Raw genomic sequence first — 17,639 nt, 5'->3', positions numbered from 1 at the left:
GTGTTTTTCATGCTTTTGTGACTCATAACACTATTCAAAGGAATAGTGCTCAACTTCCAACTTTTTAAGGGTGTAAGATTATTTTCTCTCTCCTGATAGAAGGATAAGGAACTCAAGCTCTCTAAAGATTCTGTTTTGGAGGTACGAATTTCAGTTTTTTTTTTTCTGGGTTCGAATTTCTGGTTTCGGGGAATAAATATTTTATTTGGGAATCTCAAAAGTCAAAATTGATACATACCCATCTAATTTCTATTGATTATTAATAAATGCTATGCAATTGAATCATAACTTGACAATTTGTATGTTAAACTTCTTGTTTTTTGATTGCTATTTTGTTAGTTATGTTATGGTTAGAAGAAGATGAACACTTTTGTCTTCTAATATAAAAAGAGTGATTTATATTTGGAGCTTGATGATGAATCATACCTAAATCTGGGGAAGTTTGAGATGGCTGAAGTGAAAATACAAGGAAATTCCTTTATATAATCCCTTATTAGTTATATGATCGAAACGAATTATGCTGCACTATGTAAATTGGCTGAATTAGTTGGCAGTTGAGCAAGTTGCTGGATATTGTTAGGAACACAAACATTAGAGCCAAAGAAGCATGATTTGCCAAGATAAGGAAGCTAGCTTCAGTAGGATGAGCGCGTGAAGAAAAACAAGTATTCATTAGGGTTTGCACATGGACTTCACCATGGTGTGACTATGTGAGGGATTGAGGGGGTAGCATGCTTAATTACGCAACGCATTCCGTGAATGCATAGAAGCAAATTTTCTAATTGATTATGAACATAAAAGCAAATTCTATGCAGTTTTTAGAAAAATGAGAAATTGGGCGTATGACATGAACCCCATGGTAGTTTCGCATTTCCAATAAATTCACCAATTATATTTGGTGTCTTTATGGGATGTGATGTGAGATGGTGATTATGTAGAAATGAAAATTGGTTATAGCATAAGTAAATGTGTATGCTATGCAGCTGCCTGATGTATTTCTGTTTGAACTTTGTTTAGTTTAGCTACATAAGGTCTCTCAATTTTGATACAACGAAAAAATGGCAATAAGAGTTCCACAATGTTCTGAAATAGAGGCTTTCCAGCTCTTGGACCAACTAAATGGTATTTTGGATCGTGATCCTCTAATGTAAGTTTTCAAATTTGCTTTCTGCTGTAAATGATATTGCAAGATGTTGTATTTCAGTTTTTTTTTTTGGGTCATTGGTTTGAAACTCATTAGTTTACTTATGGATACTTAGGCATAAATAATCTTAATTTGGTGACAAATCCGCTGCGCTATTGCTTATGTGTCATGACTCATGACTATCTAATTTAGGGCACACACTAACATGAGATATACTTGTCGTGATAAGCAAATTCTTTATTCATTCCCTGTCATGAGGAGACTAAAAGAAATCTCTGACTCATCCACTGTAATTCTACTTTTATACAGCATATGCATATCTGTCTATTGCTTGTTCCCTATATTGACTCATCTCTAATGAGCTTGATGCATTTGTAGTGATGAGGTGGGATTTATTCATCCTTCCCAGCTAATGATGCTGAATGAAGGAGAAGATGGTGCCATTCTTTCTTCTAGTGAGCATAAAATAAATGCAAGACTGGGTCCTGAGGCTAGTGCAGTGGAAGGAAAAAATGCTTTTTTCTGGAGTAGAGAGCACAAATTGGGGATTTCCACTGAGTATCTTCTCCCATTGTATAAAGCAGCAAAGCACAGATTCATGGATGCTTATGCAACTTGTAAAAGGCATTCCAGTTTCTCTTTGAAGAATGAAAATGCGGCTAGCATCCATGTCTTTTCTGAGATTGAGGTTGAAGTCATGAAGCACAGCAAGGCTCTTTTATTGCTGAGTAGTGACTTTGGAACTGCATGGAATGCAAGGTTCATATTGCTTTCTTTAGCTGGATGCATTTGCTATATTATTATATGTTTGGTTTGCACTTTGCACCTCTTTAGTATTTATCCTTAGTGGAAGGTCAGGGAGTATAGTGGAACAGCTTACATTCTTCCATTTGCTTATGCATTCTTTTTCGGGTGTTCTTTTTTTGGTATGTTGCCCGGCCTGTTTGAATGTTGAATTTAATCCAGAAAGATAGTATAAAGATGCGAAGTCGAATATGTTGTTAAATTTGACATTTGTAGTCCCTTTTTTTTCCTTCTGAAGTTTATCTACATGTTGTCTAATATCCTTTCTGCCTTGTTAGATTGAGTTTTTAGTTATGTCATGGGTTCTCACGTGCAAATATTACATATTCGGACTGAGAATTTCTTTGTATCATTGATACAGGAAGTTTATTCTATCAAAGCGAGATGATTTTCCAATTACAGATGAACTTCTTCTGTCCACTTTGGTCCTGTCATTTGCTCCAAAATCTGAAAGTGCCTGGAACTACAGGTATTATGCTTCTTGATGATATCGTAATTTCTCTTTTGTTTTTGTTAATATCATCTCAGTTGAGACCACTGAATTGAGACTACTAGTGTGTGTGTGTGTGTGTGTGTGTGTGTGTGTGTGTGTGTGTGTGTGAGTGTGCGCGCGCGTGTGTGTGTGTGAGTGTGTGCGTGTGTGTGTGTGTGTGTTTGTGTTTGTGTGTGTGTTTGTTTGTCATATGGGAGAGGTGCATGTGAATACCCTCTTTACTCCGAGAATATATGTTGGATGAGAACTCTGAATTAATGGCCTTTTGGTTCGCCAGCTAAGAATGGAGATTATATAAATTGCGTGTTATAAGGTCTTGGAGATAAACTACCATGAGCTATCAGATCTTAGTGGGATGGCTCAAATTCCCTCCAAATCTTCCTTTTCTCCCTTCTTAGACCCTTCCTCTGCAAACTTTAATGTCATGAAGGCTCAATTGATGGGAATTAACATGCAACAAGCAGTGGCTTCCCTCACACTGCTCTCTCTTTCCTCTTTTTTCCTGTCTTGCATGCTGCTTCACCCCCGTCCTCTCCTCTCAAAGGGCTCGACCGCTGGCCAATGCCTTTTGTCCTCATCTGATGTGATTTACGAAGAATTGGGACAACTGTAGCTTCTCTGGATGGTTTATTGGTGTTTAATTTGCTGCTTTCGGCGGTTCGAATGTTGTAGCACCGGCAACAGTCGACGATCATTCATTGGTTACCACCTCCCTGGTTTTATGGTGGATACATGAAGAGGCAAGACTTGAGTTGGGAAACTTGGAATTGGGGGTTTTGTTGTGTTTTCCCCTGCTGAAACATTCAGGTCAGATATGGAGGATGATTTGATAGCGTGAAAAGTTTGACCCTTGATTATTGATTTCTTATGCAAAGCTTTACGGTGCATGTTGAGTTGTTTTAATCTTAGGGTATCGATGGCAAGCTCTCATTTGAGATGGATTTATACAGGAAGAGGGGCTGTTGTGTAACCTCTCCTCTCTCTCTTCTTATAGATTTTTCTGTTGTTGTCAGGGACTGTCAGGGTGACATTTCCATGTTTATAAATTTATTGCTACGTGGTGTTTGTGGTCCTATATTGTCACTCTACATTGTACTAGTGCCCTGGGAGCTCAATATTATTTTGATATAGTACCTTTGAAGCTTCTTTGACCTGTTTAATTGTGATTCTGATAGGAGGTGGGTTATCAAGAGAATTGCTGGAAGATGTCCAACTTTAGAAGTGATTCTGGAGAAGGAATCTGATCTTGTCAGGAAAATAGCAGAGGTTTAATTTCAGTTGCAGAACTGGATTTTGTTAAAGGTTTAATTGCTCTTCATTGTTGTGTGGCTTCATAGTTAGTGCCGGTTTCCATTCAACTTCATATGCTTTTCTACCTACTGATGGTGGATTGGTGGAATATATATTTGCTTGCTTCTAATTTTCTCCTCAACTTGTTGTCGAAAAGGAAGTCTTATTCTATTTACCCCCACACCTTTTTTGTAATTTGTAGTGCAAATTTATACAGAAGACTGTGTTTCGTAGCATGAGTCAAGGCCTAGAATTGTGAAAGGAACAAATAATGAATTAGTTTCTTTTCCTAAAGCATGATACTAACCCTGAACTTGCTTTGCAGAAGTCTAAAATGAACTACCGTGCTTGGAATCACCGTTGTTGGCTAATTTCTTATATGACAAAGGAACAGGTGAGGTTCTGAACTGAAATGACATGTATGTCAGTATGTGCATTTACCTCCTTTGACTATTAGATTCTTTTCTGTAGTTTTCATGGTGGAAATCATGCAAAATATGAGGCTAGGGCATAGTTTTCTATAAGAGTTTATGTTGAACTATGCCTTGAATTATTTATCTGGCGCTAGGATTAACCTAGCACGGGGGTCTCGCTAGGGCATAGTTTTTCGGTATATGTTATTTAATATATCGAGTTTGTTTTATTTTCGGGGTTAGGCCCATCTGTTTAGGTTAATTACTAGGGTACTATATAAACCCTATTATTAACCTCTGCATCTGTATTCTATAATCTGTACTCTCTCCTAAACCTAATAAAATTGTTTCTTCTTTGCCCATGGACGTAGCTAACACATTGTTAGTGAACCACGTTAATTCTTGTGTCGGTTGTTCATTATAAATTGTTTCGTTAATTGCGTCTGTCACAACAGTTTAACTGGTGATTTCTGTTACAAGTCACAACTCACAATTTGCCTTGGAGCTAATTTCAATGTATTTTGGCTCCTACATATCATGTCAGTCTCTAAGCCTTTTCTGAAACGAAGTTTTTAGTCTCCTAAGAATATTTCTTCAGGATCTTCCAGCTTATGCTACCCTGTTGGTTCTTAAGACTGCTACAGTGCTACTCCTGGAAAATCCTATGTTATTCACAATTTCCCACACAGGATGGCTGTGAGCCTTTACTTGAATCTTATATCATCTAACTTTCAATTAAATCCATAAAGCCTTGTCACTGAAATAAATTAGTAAAATACTCAGCTGACCAGTACTTTCCATCTTGAAACATGTATGACCTGAATTTCTAGACTTGAAATTGCTGATATGCTTCCTACCTGCACATGTATCTTATGGTTTTCCCTACCTGTGTTTCTCTGATCTAATATGATCCTGAAATGTTGCAGGCGCTACATGAACTGAACATCAACAAACATTGGGCTGCATTGAATGTTTCTGATAATAGCTGCTTTCATTATCGACGGGTAACCCTTCCTTGCTAATTACTCCAATCTTCAGTGAATGATTCAAGGGTTTCGGACTTTAGATTGCAGCATTTAGTCCCCGTCTTGTTAGCTGTTGAGAATATGAGAAACTTCAAGTTAATTTCTTGTTTTTTAGTGCTCTACGGAATTTCATACTTCTATGCAACCACTTTCTTGTATTTTAGTAAAAAGGAACTTATTCATTACAAGTTCAATATTACATGTACAAGAATCAGGAAGTAGAGTTCTGCCGTCTCAATCGAACTCTTATACCCTAATTGTTGCTTAGTTTTGCTGATTTATCCACAAGCACCGAGTAATTTTCTTTTTGCTCTATTGATCTTGACCTCTAGCAAAGTTCCACCTTCTGAATTCTGGTAGAGCACCTGAAAGTGAGTTGAAAATTGAAAAACATACTGTGTGTCGACCTTTACTTTTGTAAAACTATACGCCATTGCTAACTTATAGTTCTTTTTTTCTACTTATGCCATATAACATAAGATGTCTATAGATATTTGAGGTCTCTGTCATTACAGAAATTAATTCCTTAGTTTGTGTAAGGATTCGAGATCTAATAGAAGTACAAATTATATCTGAAGAAATTTACTCTAGATGTTTAAACAATAAATTAGAATGCTTGGTTTGGCAGGCAGGCTCATATCAAAACTGCAAAACTACTTTATAAATGTGATTGTGCTGCTAGATAGCTTGGCTTGTTTGAAAGGTCGAGTATTCATATCTCAAAAACTACAAATCGTCATGCATGATATCAGTTAGACTAGATCTGCTGCCAAAGGAGGACATATGTAATTACGTAGTGCCAGGCATATGATTTGGAATTGTTCAATTAAACTTAATGATTTGATAAAACAGACGAGGTCATTGAGAATGGTGGAAAGTTTTTTTTTTTGTGTGTGAACTACTATAAGAGTTCTTGGACGATTTGGCTTTTTTAGTGAGTAGTGATATCTAAGATATTTTTTGATGTTGCTGATTTGACAGAAGCTAATGCTGTCGATGTTGGGTGATGTGAGCGATGGGAAAATTGTGGTTACATGTATTGATAAGTTGGAATCGCTTCAACAACTATGGAAGGTATTGTCTTGATCAATGATAAAACTGCCATTCTGTAATTAGCTTATGGAGGGTATTAATTCCTTCAATATCTAGAGATGTGTTTTGGACATAAATCTACTATCTCAAGTCAAATCAAACTTCCCTTATCTTTACTGTCTAAATTATTTACTTCTGTATGGTGGCAGGATGAACTGGAGTGGAACGAGAGGCTAATTAGACGTTATATTGGACGAGAGGTATAGATGTCTAACTTATTGCTTGGAAATAAAGCTGTACTATTTGTGTTTGCTTGCATACTTGGTACTCTCTTGCTAGTATATTACTTGTCACATTTTTCTTTTGCCTTAAGAACAGCTCAATTCGTTCTACTGATTTTCAAAGATTAAAAGAATGCTTTATAATAATTTTGTGCTTGTCACATGCGATTTTGATCTTCTGCCCTAGATATAATCTGCTTTAGTGAACTTTGTTCTTTCTGATATGTTAGTTCTCTAGTTGTTTAATGATAGTTTATGAAAGTTTGAAGAATAATCTTCTCCAAATGCAATAAGCAAGATTCAAATGTCCTTGTAAAAAAGAAAGGATAAATATGCTAGAGCTGGAAGTAGCTAGATGAAGGATGCAATATGGCTACTGTACTAGCTAAATTTGAGCTAAAAGAGGTATTAAGGAGTGACAAGCATTACTGTAGATCTATCACCAATAATCACACCGCCTGCCATTAGGATCGAAACAGGAAAGTTCAAATATAAACTTGCTAAATTGTGGAAGTAGCCCTTTATTTGGGATGGAGGGGGTAATTCTGTTGAACTTCATTTCTCTTGTTAATTAATGTTTCAACATCATTGACAGGCCTTATGGCTTCATCGCCGGTTTCTATCTGTATTTTGGGTTAAACATTTTGGAGCTGATCAACATGGCATCTCACGACTTGCCAATGAGAAGGGCGATAAAGATGAGCATCTATCTATCTTTATTGACAATGAAATCGGTTTTCTTCGAGATTGCTTGAGTCTTCCAGATAGCATATTTGAGGATGTTCAATCACAGGCCATTCATTCTGCTGCTTACTTATTGTGGCTCAACAGGGTAATTTATCTGCACTACATTTTTCTCTCAGCAAAGCTGTAATTTTTCAGGAATACCAACTTGTTTTCCTTTTCTGTTACTCCGTTTTTACCTCAGGAAATTCTATCTCCTTCAAGTATCAACTTCAATGAGAAGCTTGGAGTTGGTGATCTGAGGACATTGCTGAACAAGTTGTGCCCTGAAAAGATTAGAGTTTGGGATTGTTTGCTGTGCAACCATCATTCTTTGTAGAAGGCAACAATTTGTTTGAGAGGATTCATTTCGGATTTTCGGTTTCTAGATTGAAGGAGAGGGTTTTCTCAAGCTAGTAGATTGAGAGTGTGAGGATCCTCCCTGAGTCCCCTCTAATTCCCAACACCTAGTAAGTGAGCGAGAAACTACTTAATTATCGCTGTGATATAGAAGTTGTTAGGATAGATTTAGGAGTATTTCCTAACACAAGTACATATTACGGTGATACTTTTTATGATTTCGGAGAAAGAAGAGAGTCAAACTTTTCAAAATACACTTTTATTTTTCTGTGGAATCTCCAAAATACTCTAAACAAGTTCCAAAATTACATAAAATGATGCACTGCTATGTACTATTTGCATATCAGTCACATTGATAAACTAGGAACCCTTCCATGTTCCACTGTCCACTTACTAGCGTGAACCTCAGCTTCAACTTGTATTGGTTGTTACTTTCCAATAATCACAACGGAATTATGGGCTACTAGAAAAATGAACCATATATTCTGAAGATGTTTTTATTACTGTTGAAATTAAGAGCTTTTTGGTCAAAGTGTTGCAAGTAATATGGAATGGAAAAAGTATTTACCAATCATTTTGTCGTAATGATAGTTCGTTTTGTTCTATACTTTTTTCTCTTTTATGTAGTGTGCTCCTTCTACTACGTTTTTGGACTTTCATCTATCGACTGTGTTATAGGTCTAACCGTCTAGGAGTATGTACAATGAGGTTCTCCAACTAGCTCTCCAAAGAGAGAGTAAACGGAGAGCTATCTCTTACTCAATATGCAGCTCTTGGGTGTGTCTTGGCTTTTGAAGGAGATATCATTTGGGTTAAAGGAAAGATGACTCTCTAATGTGTAGGCCCACAAAACCAAAACATATCACCGTGATAAATATAGTTTTCTTTTCTTTTTGCAATTGCTTAATAACTTTTTTATAAAAATTAAAAAAAAAGATGGTAATAATTACTATCCTAACAATTATAATTTTCTTTATCTATAAAATCAGCCTAATATTATTGGATATATTTCATAAACAAAATCTACTATTTTTTTAGTTTATGAAATTAAATATTAGCAATAAATTAATATTTTTTAAAAAAAAATATACATTACATAAATTATTGAAAAACGTTTAATTTTTTGTAATTATATTTAATTTACATGAATAACTTTATTTATCAATAAATGAACCTCATTTCATATTATGTACAACTTTGATCATTAATATTAATAATTGTCATGAATATGTATATTATAAAAAAGATCTTTCTAGAAATATGAATGTGGGTAAATCCAATAACATACTTCTATTACTCAATAACATCAAATTATATACTTAAATTAGTAAAAGAAAAGAAAGGTAGAGCATGCGAATTGTTCAAAAAGCAAATTACAATATCTATACAAATATATTAAAAGGCGTTCCTATCAAAGGAACGGTGCCACATGACACTCTCCAACTTATGTATCATGTTTATGATCTCATTAAAAATATTAACAATGTGTAGCTATTAGAAATCAAACACAAGCCCTTTGAAATGAAATGTTGGAGTTTTAACCACCAATCCACTACAATTTCAATATTTAATGTTTCAAAATAAAACATAATAAAGTCTTATAATACCATTGAAAATTGTTATTTTATCTCCTCCTTCCTTAAAAGTTATCATAACGTCCATTATCCAATTTAACACTAGATAAAAAAAATTCTAATAACTAATAAAATTAATCATGAAACTCATGAATTATTATATATTTGATCATTATAAGTTTGTAACTGACTTGGGCATCGTCCAAGCCAAAATACTATAAAATACTAGTTTATTTATGTGGTCATAAAAGTTTTCAGGATGTCGTCAAATTTGGTTAACCCACATTTATAGTGGTCCGACTACATCAATCCAAATGGCAAGTGGCATCCTCTATTCGGCAAATTGAGATCAATTCAAACGCGGACTTTATGTGATATCGTTAACAAAAATCCTTCCAACTCTTACTAAATCAATTTTCCTTTTGTAGACGAAATTGTCATCATTTTTTGACCATAAAACTTGTCCTACAACAAACTTTAATTTCATTTAAACCCATCAATACAAAAAAAAAAAAAAGATCGTTCTAGAAATATAAATGTGGGTAAATCCAATAACATACTTCTATTACTCAATAACATCAAATTATATACTTAAATTAGTAAAAGAAAATAAGGCAGATCGTGCGAATTGTTCAAAAAGCAAATTACTATATTTATACAAATATATTAAAAGGCGTTCCTATCGAAGGAACTGTACCACATGACAACTAGTCAAGGAATGTGCCATGTTTATGATCTCATTAAAAATATTAACAATGTGTAGCTAATAGAAATCGGACACATGTCCTTTGAAATGAAATGTGGGAGTTTAACCACCAACCCACTACAATTTCAATATTAATGTTTTAAAATAAAACATAATAAAGTGTTATAATTTCATTAAAATTGTTATTTTATCTCCTACTCCATTAGAAGTTTTTTTTTTTTAAAAAAAAAAAAACAACTTTTCATGTCATAACGTCCATTATCCAATTATACACTAGATAGAAAATTTCGAATAACTGTAAAATTAATCATGAAACTTATAAATTATAATATATTTGATTATTGTAACTAATTCGAGGTATTGTCCGGATTTATCTAGAAGGGACTAGGGGAGGCAACAAAGATAAATTGGCAAATTATGTGGTGATGAAAGTTTTCAATATGTCGTCAAATGTGGATATCCCACATTTATAGTGGTTGGACATCCATCCAAATAGCAAGTGTCATCATCTATTTGGCAAATTGAGATCAATTCAAACGCGGACTTTCTGTGATATTGTTAGCAAAAATCCTTCCAACTCTTACTAAATCAATTTTCCTTTTCTAGACGAAATTGTCATCATTTTTTGACCATAAAACTTGTCCTACAACAAACTTTAATTTCATTTAAACCCATCAATACAAAAAAAAAAAAAAGTACCGACCTAATATCACATTCTCTCCAACTATGCCTCTCTATATATATGCTAATTCTTGTTCCAAATGTTCATGAAATTATTTCATTGCTTCTTTTTTTTTTCATATGTTTGTCTCTTATCAATTTTTTTATTTAATTCTTACATCAAATTAAAAACAGGATGAGTTCTATATGTGAAGGAGAAAATTTAAATAATATCTCGAGTTTGGACGAGGTGAAGATGGATTATAATTTTTGGAATTATGATGAAGACAATATTGAGTGGTATCCTTATTACAATACGGTAATTGATAATGATAAAATTTTAGAAGATGTAGAAGAAATTGTTTGGCAACATGATGTTTGGAATTTGTTGGACATTAAAGAAACTCCAAGAAATTAAAGGAGGAAACACATTTTTTTGTTAGTGAACCTATTTTTTCAATTCAATTAATCGAGGTAGAATAATAGGTAAAAGATAGTTAGTATTAGCCTGTAATCTTATATTTGGGTGCAAAGTAGAATTAATCTTTAAATTGTAAAAGGTAGTTTCTTTTATTTATTAGTCCAATGTATCTCTTATATAGATCTATATTAAAAGATCGAAATCAAAATGATTAATACATGATAGGCACAAAACATGTATTGTCATGTAGTATATGATTTATGCTAAAAGAAATTTCTAAAAAATTCATCAATTATTATATCATTCTTTAGTTCTTTCTTTTTTGCATATTATCTCCATCATTTCTATGATTCTTAGAAAATTTTATTTGTCAATAAATCAAATAACATATAATTTAGCTTAGCCCAATTTCAGCCTGTTGAGGTGGGTTAGCACTTTTGGAACCATGCTTTCCCTTTTGTCGTTTTCAACAGTACTCGTTCTGATCTATTAAAATAGACCGTTCGTTGCGGTTTTCCCTAAAAAAAAACATATAATTTAGCTAAGCTAGCTAAATGACAACTTTGTCCAGAACAATTATATCTAGGAATTAAAAGGAAATTGCAAATGTTGATAAATTGAAACACTTTCAAAGAAGAGAGATTTCATTTCATAATGATCAGAAAACAAGTCAATTTACGCATAATACAATTATGCTCTCTCTAAAATTCCATAAAAAACCAAAGCAAAAGCAACTTATTATGAAATGGTTGCATGAAGCAAATTATGAAATTAATTAGTAGCCTTTAGGCTTGTATGCAATGAAACTAATGCATTGCACTTGACGTTTGTTGTCGAACCCAATGATCCTAACAAAAGCATCAGGGTAAGCCTTCTTGACCTCCTCAACCTCGTTCACTACTTGAGCTGGGTCAGTGCACCCAAACATGGGCAACTTCCACATAGTCCAGTAGCGACCATCATAGTATCCTGGTGAGTTGTTGTGCTCACGGTACACAAATCCGTCCTACAACATATACAAATAGTACAATATTTGTTAGCGAAATGTTAAAAAATAGCATATTATCATTTCGGATCAGTAAGTGATTTAAGAGAATAAATCTTACTTTGACTTCAAATTCTAAGCAAGGAATCCATCCCTTAACTAGAAGGTAGTTGACTTCGGCCAGCAATTGCTCTGTGGTGAGAGGTGGAAGGTAAGAGAGGGTCTCGAACTTCTTCAAGCCAAGTGGTGGCCATACCTATACAATGTTACATAAGCACAAGATTAGTTCATAAGTAGATTCAAGATTGTCATGCCCAAATTTAAACTCAACAAAAATTACGTATTCTATGATCTCAGGCATTGAAATTTGCTCTCTCACCTTACCTCACATCATGTTATTTAATTAGTTGATTTAATTTTACCCGTAACTCCCGTCCCTCAAATCGTGAATCCCTCATTGCACGAGTCATCCTATACCACTTCATAAATTGACTTATAAGAAGAAATAATTCAACACAAATCAAACAAGACGACTTTACATGACTATATTTTTTCTTAACCATAAATCATAAATGATAGTCACTGGAAAATTTGTTAATAGTGTCAAAAGTGAAAGTGTTAGTACTATTAAAAAGGAAAGGAGATACTATTATATACCTGCATGCATTGGACTTTGCCTCCATTGGTAGCAAGAGTAGTAATGTCATTGCTTTTCCTGGTGACAGGGAAAGCTGAAGTGGACTTCAAGCCATTGAATGGAGCCACCATGTTAGCCTGAGCACTGCTGGCGGCGGCGACTGCGGCGGCGTTAGACATCAAGCTGGAAGCCATTTCTACTCCTTGTGTTTTTCTCTCTTTTTCTTAGAGTGAGGTTGTTGTTCTAAGGCACCATTGCAATTTATACTAGTGATCAATATGAAGTATAAGCTTAGTTGCCACAGATTGATTAATGGTCACATTTTTTAATAAAAAGATGTGATATTGTTTTGCTGAAATTTCTTGGCCATTTGAATTAAGTGGGTGAGGCCATAGTCCTTATCTTAGCCACATAGGACTCAATCTCAAGATGATGTTTTCAAGGTTTTCCTCATTTCTGATGAACATATATCCATTTTCCACCTCAACTTCATTTTCTAACTTTTTTAATTGGTTTGTTTGTTTGTACATTTATTTTTAAGTTAAGCCAGGTAGAAAACTGTTGGATGAAAACCATAAGTTTCTCATGCTGTCATGATATGAAGTATTAAGGTAGTATTCTGTCTATTTTAACTTATTTTGAAAAGATGTCTATATAAGTTCAATTAATTATGTTAATTTATATTCAAGAATATATATACGCTATATTAAGATTACGTTGTCTTCACTTTATAAGAACTAGCCTCCATATGCACGCGATGTGTGCGTTAATTTTAAAATTTGTTATTCTATTAGATACTACATTCGTACTTTATTTATGATTAAACTTAAATGTGAAAAATTCAATAGTTAGATGAATTTAGATATATTAATTCGCTAATGTAAAAAAAAAAAAAAGGTTGTGAGTGATTGTTAACATTAATTTTTTGTGAATGAATATTGAACAGAAAGAACAAAAATAATGAGTTGGTTTAACTGAATTAAAGAGTATCAAAGGCAGTGAATGTTCAGACTTTTAATTCATGTGCACGTTATGTATGCCATCTTTTTTTTATAAGGTATAAGTATTTTGTCCATTTAATTTTTGATTGAAGTATTTGATGCATATACTATTTTAAACTTGTTTTAAATGGTAAGTTGGAATGAAAATTTTTAAATGATTTGCTTTTGTAATTTTTTTCATTCCATTAATTAGATCATTAAGGGTATTTTAGTCACTTCAAAAGAGGACACCACACCTCCTCCCTTGGCTTATATAATAGAGATAAGTTTGAGGTCCAACCAGGTTTGATTAAGTCTAATCAAGTGTATACATAAAAAAAATATTGTGTTCAATTAGGTCTGATAAGTTCAATTTTAAGTTTAGGTGAACAAAACACACTTTAATATAGAGCAGATCAAGGTTAGCCTGGTCCAAAAATTACTTGGAATTGGGCAGATTTATTTGTGTCAATTTTTTCGACTCAATCCGATCCGAACTTTTTGTTTGTTTTGGACAGACTAAAATTGTCTTTTTAATCTAAAAATTTGGCCCGGCCTGCCTCGTCCCGAAGCTGGCTCAACATTTGATCACCTCTACTCTAAGCTCACTTATTTTCAACTTTATTTTAGACTTATTTCAAAAAATTCGTAAAAAAAATAAATTTAAATAAGTTAAATTCACACCAAGTTCTAAAAAATTTCAATAAGTTTAGATATACTACCTCCGTTCTCTTTTAGTTGCAACGTTTGACAAATTGCACTATTCATGTTCTCTTATTTGACCACATTTATTGATTTATATGTTAAACAAAATATAGTCATGTGGGGTCTTGTTTGATTCGTTTCGATGTAAGCTTTCATAATATAAAATTTTTATAATTTTTACTTACATACAATTAGAGATAAAACAATTTGAAATTGTACATTGGCAAGCGTGAAAGTCAAAATGTTGCAACTAAATAAAAACAGAGGTAGTATTACCCCTCTTAGGCTATGTTCAGTTCACCTTATTTTTGCTTATTTCAGATCTAATCAGATCAGATCAGATCAGATCAGATCAGATCAGAAAAAATAAGTTCAGATCAGATCAGAAAAAATAAGTTCAGATCAGATCAGATCAGATCAGATCAGATCAGATCAGACCAGATCAGATCAGATCAGATCAGATCAGATCAGTTCAGATCATATCATGCTTATATTTAAAAACTTATTATTATTAAATATCTTTCACTACATATTAATAAAAATTATAATAATTGAATATTAATAAAGTACTCATTGAGACGAATCAAACAAGACCCCACATGACTATATTTTTTCTTATATATTAGAAAAATCTAAAAGATTATCTCTAATTGTGAATGTGTCAAGATTCTAAGTGACAAAGATAAAATAATACAAAGGGGTATTATTATTTACTAGTACATTTGTTCAAAAGAATTATTATTGTTTTGTTGTTGTACTTATTAATTATTAATATTGGTAATTATTATTAATCTTGTTGTTACCATTATAAATGTCATTGTATTATTATATTAAGTTATTTTGTTGTTATTAAATAATAGAAAATTAAAAGCCACTGTTAAGAACATAAGATTGACGCAAAAATAAGAAATATATAAAATATGATATCTCAAATTCATGACAACGAAACTACTAATTTCGGATTACATTTCAAAATAAGCTAAGTGTGAATACAAATTATAAATTTAGATTCGGTATACCTTTCCTACCGAATTCCAAATCTCTCTAGCTATTTGAAGTTGCACGATATTTATTTATTTTTTGCTCAAGTCATAGTTGTTTGTATATCTTGTTCTATTTTATATAAAAAAAAGAGTTCAGTTTGCCGACTTCTCAAGTGTGAAACTTTTTTTTAAGGGAAAGTGTGAAACATTGTATAAGTGCTCTTATAAAATAATGACTTGAGTTATATAATTATTTTTAGTAATAATAATAATTATGATTATAATTATTATTGTTGTTCTTATAATAATGATAATAATAATAATTATTATTAATAATAAAAGTTGTATAAAAGTTGTAATAGAAATAAAATGATAATAATAGTAACACTATAAAGAAGATCTTATAATGTATTGCATAATAATGATTTACAAAGTAATAATATAATAGTAATAATATATTTTATAAAAGATAAGATCTTGTTGAAAAAATAAGTTCAGATCAGATCAGATCAGATCAGATCAGATCAGATCAGAAAAAATAAGTTCAGATCAGATCAGATCAGAAAAAATAAGTTCAGATCAGATCAGATCAGATCAGATAAGTTCAGATCAGAAAATTTCAGGTGAACTGAACATAGCCTTACTCCTCTTTCAAAATGCAAAAGAACACTGCTTTTACACACTACATAGCAATATAGCATACGAAGCAAACTTATGCGGGTTGATAGGTAGATTCGTAAAAAATGGGGTCGTCAAAGTTCTGCTGATAAGTGACAACCAACGAACACAAAACTCGAAAGTAAGAAGATAAGAATTAAGGAGTAAGACTATAGCCATGTTTGGTAAATAATTTTTTCATTGGCTTTTGACTTTTGGCTTTTCAATTTGGTCAAACAGTCAAAAAAAGTATTTGGTTATTGGCTTTTTGGTTGGCTGAAAAGTTGGCTTTTAAGCCAAAATGGGATTGACTTTTTGCTTATTGACCCACAAACTCTCTAATAAACAGCCAACAGCCACAATTAATATTGTCAAACACTTTTGTAAACAGCTGGCTTAAACATCCAACTTAAAAAGTCAATACATACAAATACAGCCAATGTTTTCAGCCAGTCAAACAAGCCAACTAAACCAGCCAACAACCGATTGCCAAACAACCCCTATATGAAAGTTATTAGTGGGCTAATGAAGGTTGGCACATCTCATAAAATTAGTGTCATCAAAGTCCAAACGCCCATGATCTATATACTTTTTAAAACGTAACATTATTTAGTACTTACTTTTCCCTATTTCTATTTCATCACGAGTTCCTATTTATCTTCTCTTTTAACTACTCGTATCAAGACTAGGGATGTCAACGGGTCGGATCTGGACCGGGTCCAGGTGGACCCGGATCCAGATCCGTTTCCAGACGCTGGATCCAGATCCGACCCGGATCCAGCGGGTCTGAAAATATTGGACCCAGATCCAGATCCGACGGATCCTACGGATCCGGGTCCAAAACGGGTCCGAAACGGATCCCTACTATTCTACTTGGTTTTTAATAATTTACCAACTTTATCCCAACATTGAAATGAACAAATTCACACAAACAGTACCACAATTGCAATCAACAAATAAACGAAAAATGAACCAAAAAATTAAACGAAAATCCACTGATAAACGAAAATTGAAACATAAACCCTAAAATAGAAATAAATTACATAATGACTAAATCAAAACGAAAATCAATCAAAAAATAAATTGTTATTAAAATACAAGAGAACAAAAATATATATGAAAATAAAAAATAAATCAAACGAAAAATCAGTGGAGAAACTTGTGCCTCTACTAGAACCACCCAATTGTCATCACAGGTACTATTTACCTGAACCACCCAATTTAGCAAGGTTTTTATCAGATCCACCCAATTACCCGCTCGCCTGATCCACCTTTCACAAAGCTTCCGGTGAAAGCACCTGAACCACCCAATTTCTCGTCGGTGGAGAAACTTGCGCCTCTACTAGAACCAGATCCACTCGCTTCGTAGTGACGCGTCACAAACTCTCCTTCTCCTCCAATCATAAGACGTCCCTCCATAAGGGTTATGGTGCAACATAACCACCTAGAGCCTCGCCAATGTCGAATCCAGGACCTCCATCGGGATGACTAAGGAGAAATTGGGAGAAAGAGAGGAATGCGGTATTAGAGAGAGAGGATGAGGAGAGAGATAGAGAGAGAGGACGAGGAGGGAGAGAGATGTAGAGACGAGAGAGAGAGAAAGGGCGGATAAGGGTTAGGGGGTTGGGGTCTGCGCATCAGAGATAGGGGGCGGGTTTTAGTGCTTAGGGTTTTTTGTATCAGATCTGAAATTTAGCAAGGTTTTTATAAAAAACGGATCTATGGATCCGGGTCCGGGTTTATTGCACAGATCCGGACCCGGATCC

At 33.6% G+C, this 17,639-nt stretch overlaps 2 protein-coding genes across 4 annotated transcripts; one reads left to right on the top strand and one right to left on the bottom strand.

Annotated features, from left to right (window-relative positions):
- Positions 1–8,136, top strand: LOC104906024 (uncharacterized). Of its 3 annotated transcripts, none has more exons than XM_010694725.4 (11): positions 1–141; positions 1,023–1,147; positions 1,523–1,903; positions 2,310–2,417; positions 3,617–3,707; positions 4,057–4,125; positions 5,071–5,148; positions 6,151–6,243; positions 6,411–6,461; positions 7,078–7,314; positions 7,411–8,136. In XM_010694725.4, exons 2-11 carry the CDS (start codon positions 1,059–1,061, stop codon positions 7,543–7,545), a joined length of 1,332 nt encoding a protein of 443 aa, XP_010693027.2. In that variant the 5' UTR covers positions 1–141; positions 1,023–1,058; the 3' UTR covers positions 7,546–8,136. The 3 variants fall into 3 exon arrangements, with proteins under 3 accessions (XP_010693027.2, XP_048495435.1, XP_010693018.2); XM_010694716.4 differs by having other exon boundaries at positions 4–141; positions 1,018–1,147; XM_048639478.2 differs by lacking the exon at positions 1,023–1,147 and having other exon boundaries at positions 3–141.
- A 3,416-nt stretch (positions 8,137–11,552) lies between these two features.
- Positions 11,553–12,788, bottom strand: LOC104906047 (ribulose bisphosphate carboxylase small subunit, chloroplastic 1). The gene is made up of 3 exons (XM_010694752.3): positions 12,569–12,788; positions 12,033–12,167; positions 11,553–11,932 (listed from the first exon to the last, which is right to left on the bottom strand). Exons 1-3 carry the CDS (start codon positions 12,740–12,742, stop codon positions 11,702–11,704), a joined length of 540 nt encoding a protein of 179 aa, XP_010693054.2. The 5' UTR covers positions 12,743–12,788; the 3' UTR covers positions 11,553–11,701.
- Positions 12,789–17,639: the final 4,851 nt, after the last annotated feature.

The sequence above is a fragment of the Beta vulgaris genome, chromosome 2 (assembly GCF_026745355.1).
Source record: "Beta vulgaris subsp. vulgaris cultivar EL10 chromosome 2, EL10.2, whole genome shotgun sequence".
Lineage (NCBI taxonomy): Eukaryota > Viridiplantae > Streptophyta > Magnoliopsida > Caryophyllales > Amaranthaceae > Beta > Beta vulgaris.
Note: the sequence above shows the minus strand (reverse complement) of the source record. Positions and strands in the feature narration are given on the sequence as shown.